General features: G+C 43.2%; 1 protein-coding gene across 1 annotated transcript in view; it reads right to left on the reverse strand.

The window, feature by feature from the left end:
- Positions 1 to 1,898: 1,898 nt before the first annotated feature.
- Positions 1,899 to 4,302, reverse strand: part of LOC101859285 (matrilin-3) — a gene marked incomplete at its 3' end in the record, with an annotated part of 5,185 nt that continues 2,781 nt past the window's right edge. Inside the window, 2 exon segments of the mRNA XM_013089713.1 lie at positions 1,899 to 2,102; positions 3,740 to 3,890. Of these exon segments, the coding sequence (XP_012945167.1) occupies positions 1,899 to 2,102; positions 3,740 to 3,890 (355 nt within the window).

The raw sequence follows: 4,302 nt of genomic DNA on the forward strand, positions 1-4,302 counted from the left end.
GTAGGGGAAGGGGGGAAGGGGGGAGAAGGGAGGTAGGGGAAGGTTGGGAGGATGAAGAGAGGTAGGGGAAGGAGGGGGTAGGGTGAAGGGAGATTCGGAGGTAGGGGAAGGGGAGGGGGTATAGGTGGCATGAGCAGGGGGGAGAAAAATTAGTTTGTGTATAACAAAAGCATTGCAAGCTATAGACAGATACCCAGCGTAACTACAAGGTTCCTGACGCCACGGTAATTGATAATTCATGATTGAAGAAAACGTCCAGATCTTTTTTAAAAATGAAATAAAGAGAAAAAGAACAAATTGAGGGGCTCAATTTATTTCGATATTTGCAAGTGGGTACTAAAAGCTTATCAAACAAATTTAATAAGAAAAAGAAAGAGAAGTTGAGATAGATAAGTTGAACGTGTGATTAAAAATATGCTATAGTGTAGGAGAGATTAGAGAGGGTAAGGAAAGAGTACAACTCAATAATTCTGGATGACACAGATAAGATTAACGAGGTGGAAAAAGTTGGCCCGGTAGCATGATGTTGTTTTCAAGGTTTAGCTTAAGTTGCTCGCAGCTTGGATTATACAGATGAGATCAAACATGTTAGGAGAGATATGGTTGTCTAGGTAACATACAATCCATTCCAACTTTCGATGGAGTTTGATCTGATAGATTAGATTAAGTAAGATGAAATGATCAGTTACGCTAATCATGGATGAGCTTCGTTGTTATGATTTCGAAAGGTACGTTGTAAAAATCGATGACATATTATGATTTGACACGACAGATAGGATAACTGAAGATCAGAACTTACTTTGACAACAATCGATAAGGTTTTATCTGAGAGATAAGATTAACTTAGATGAAAATATCAATTAAGCTAAACTAAAATGAACTTAGCTGTTATGGTTTAGAAACTTTGTTTTTGTTTTTGCTTTGTTGGGGGGGGGGGGGGTTGGTTAAAATAATTGGATTTGATCTGACTGGTAATATTAACTATGATGACAGATCATTTACGCTAGTCTTGGATGCGTTTATTTGTTGTGATTTAGACAAATGTATATTTATATTCTGTGAATTTTGATCAGACATATAAGATTAACCAAGATGACAAGATACGTTTCGCTAATTAAGGATTAGCATAGTTGTAACAGCTTAGACACATTATTGTTTACAATCGATCAGATCTGATCTGACAGATAAGATGAACTAAGCGGAGAAGATCGGTCACGCCAGTCGAGGAAAGACTTGTCTGCCAGGGAGTATCTTTTATTCCTTTTTTAATAGTAAGTGTTTTACGCCGCTCACAGCTGCATAAGGTCATATGAGCGCGCCGAAATACTTTAAACATGTTCAGTTGGTAGGAAATTTTGAATTTTTCCCGGGTGGCGCCGAAGCCTACTCTTATCGATTTATGGACTATTAAGGGATCTTTAACGTGTCCAACTTGCACACAGGACCTCCGACATGTTTTGCCCTTATCCTAAAAGGCTTGGTGTAGATCTTACCTACCATAAGATCACGGATGTAGCTGAAAGACAGCAATAAGAAGAAGTCAAGGAGTAGCAGAGCACAAAGAATCAGGAGCCCAGAGGAGGGTACAAAGGAGGTGAGGGGGTGGTGGCAGAAAGTGAAGATGAAAACAGACGACAGAACATTGTTAAAGAGTAGAACTGGATGTGAGGAGAAATGTTTCTCTCGCTATCCGGAATGAAATCTGGGACCTATTGAATGAGAGGCGAATACCTTAACCTCTAAACCACGGGAGCCGCATGACAAAGAGTTTATCACAGAAAGTTGATCACAGAAAGTTACAGAAAGTTGAACCCGGGACCTACTGAAGGAGAGGCAAATACCTTAACCTGTGGACCACGAGAGCCCCCACGGTGCATCTGTATATATGTATGACTCACGTGAAGTGGCGGCCTCACAGGCTGTGGCCGAGACCTCCTTCTCTATAGCATCCAGCACGTCAAAGTTGTTGGCGCTGAACACCAGGTCCCCGCTACTCGCGATGATCTTCAGCTCGTCCTGGCTGACCCCGGAACCAATTCCGATGCTGACGACCTTGACCCCAGTCGCGTGTAGGGCGGGGGCGGCAGCTTTCGTGCTCTCCGCTGCAAGGGTGATTGGTGGGTGGTTGGTTGGTGGTGGGTGGTTGGTTGGTGGATGGTGGTTGGGTAGTGGGTAGGTGGTATGTGGGTGGTTGGTGGATGGTGGGTGGTAGGTGGGTGGTTGGTTGGTGGGTGGTTGGTGGGTGATAGAAAGGTGGATGGTGGGTTGGTGGTAGGAGGGTGGTTGGTGGGTGGGTGGTAGGTGTGTGGTTGGTGGGTGGGTGGTAGGTGTGTGGTTGGTGGGTATGGGGTCAGTGGTGTCCGTGGGTGAGGGGGGTGGGGTGGGGTTGGTTAACGTGTGTACATTTAGAAATGAAAAAATAGAAAAAGAAAAGAGGGGAGTGGGAAAAGGAGAAAGGGTTTCTAAATCCCTAAAAGCTTATTAAAGAAGGAAGTGCAAAATTCCATCATCAAAATATAAAGTATTCAAGAATAGGCACAGGATAGTAGAAAATCTCAAATAGATAAACCAGCACTGGTCACAGTTGTCTTTGGGCTCATGGCTGAAACCTCCCTTTTTCTATGACCTTAATATTTGATAAACTAAAAAGAAAAAAAAAGTACTGTTGGTAGAAAAAAGTCTCCTGTGCAATTACACATCGAACAATACCCTACAAGCTCAGAAAATGTGGAACTGTTGGTATAGCGCACGTTCTCTAGTATGTATCTAGCGTATAACGTGTAATTTATGTATAGAAAAAAAGAAAAAGACGTGAGTTCAATTCCTGAGTGGGCAAGTCTGTGTCCTCCGATATCTGGACATGTCTTTCTGCTAGTGCAACGTATTCATCCTGGGTTTGTCGTTGTCTTTATTGAGGAGAGTCAAACATATACGTCCAATACAACCGATACCAGAGTTCTGTCGCCAGCTGATCTCTGCACATCGATCTTTGCTGTATCAAGAAGGCTATTCACTATGGATAAACCTCTCCAAAACGACGAGCGTAGTGTCTAGATGTAGAATGTAATTCCCTCTGGGGCAAATCCTCACTGCGCTAGTAAAATTTCATAACTCTGAGTTGTGCCAACTAGCCTTGTATATTGTGTGGTGGTACTATGTCTATCTATTGGGAAATTCAGAACAACAATGTGCTTGCAGTTTCAAAAGAAACATGCACAGCAGGTTTGACCATTATTAGACAATAAATAGTCTCCATAAACAACTCTCCCCCCCCCCCCATTTATATCACAATGAGATGTGCCATTTTACTAGCACAGTAGCAACCAGCAATGGCGTGGTTGTGAAATTGTTCTATTGAAGCAATATTGTGAAATTATGTAGGTAGGTAGGTAGGTAGGTAGGTAGGTAGGTAGGTAGGTAGGTAGGTAGGTAGGTAGGTAGGTAGGTAGGTAAGGATGTATGTATGTACGTATGTACGTATGTATGTATGTACGTATGTACGTATGCACGTATGTACGTATGTACGTATGCACGTATGTACGTATGTACGTATGTACGTATGTACGTATGTACGCACGCACGCACGCACGCACGCACACACGCGCGCACGCACGCACGCACGCATGCACGCACGCACGTACTACGTTTGCCATTGTGAAGCAAACTGCCTTTCTGGGATAAATAAAAATGTAATTGAATCTTTTTTTTTTATTTATATATATATAAACGGGCTACTCACGATAAGTGGACATTCCGTCAGTGACCACGACCGTGACCTTGGCAGCGTTTGGCCTGGCTCCACAAGTGGAGATGTAATAGTCGTTCATGGCAGACTCCAGGGCCAGATGGGTCATGGTGACTCCGCGAGGGTACGGCACGTTTTTCACGGCCTGGGGGATTATTAAATTTTTAAATTTAAATTTAAAAAAAAAAAAAATTTTGGGGGGGGTGGGGAGTTGTTGGACATGTAAGTGAAATAAGATTTGGGAGTGAGGGAAGATGGTAGAGAGGATATGTCAAGATGGAGTTTGGGTGAAAAAGAGGAGGATATAGAAAGAGAGAAAAAATGGTATAGATCTAGTTTTAACGCCCCTTTCAACACTGTCAGGTTGTTTAACAGGCGAGACCTCCGAGTTTAACATCCTTCTCCGAAAGGACCAAGCCAAGAGGGAAATTTTTGTAATGTGCCTTTCTAAAGGACACAACGTTGTACCGAGCTGAGGCTCGAACAACCTTGCTACCGGCGCCACTGGAGAGAGAGAGAGAGAGAGAGAGAGAGAGAGAGAGAGAGAGAGAGAGGAG

The sequence above is a fragment of the Aplysia californica genome, unplaced genomic scaffold, assembly GCF_000002075.1.
Source record: "Aplysia californica isolate F4 #8 unplaced genomic scaffold, AplCal3.0 scaffold01023, whole genome shotgun sequence".
NCBI lineage: Eukaryota > Metazoa > Mollusca > Gastropoda > Aplysiida > Aplysiidae > Aplysia > Aplysia californica.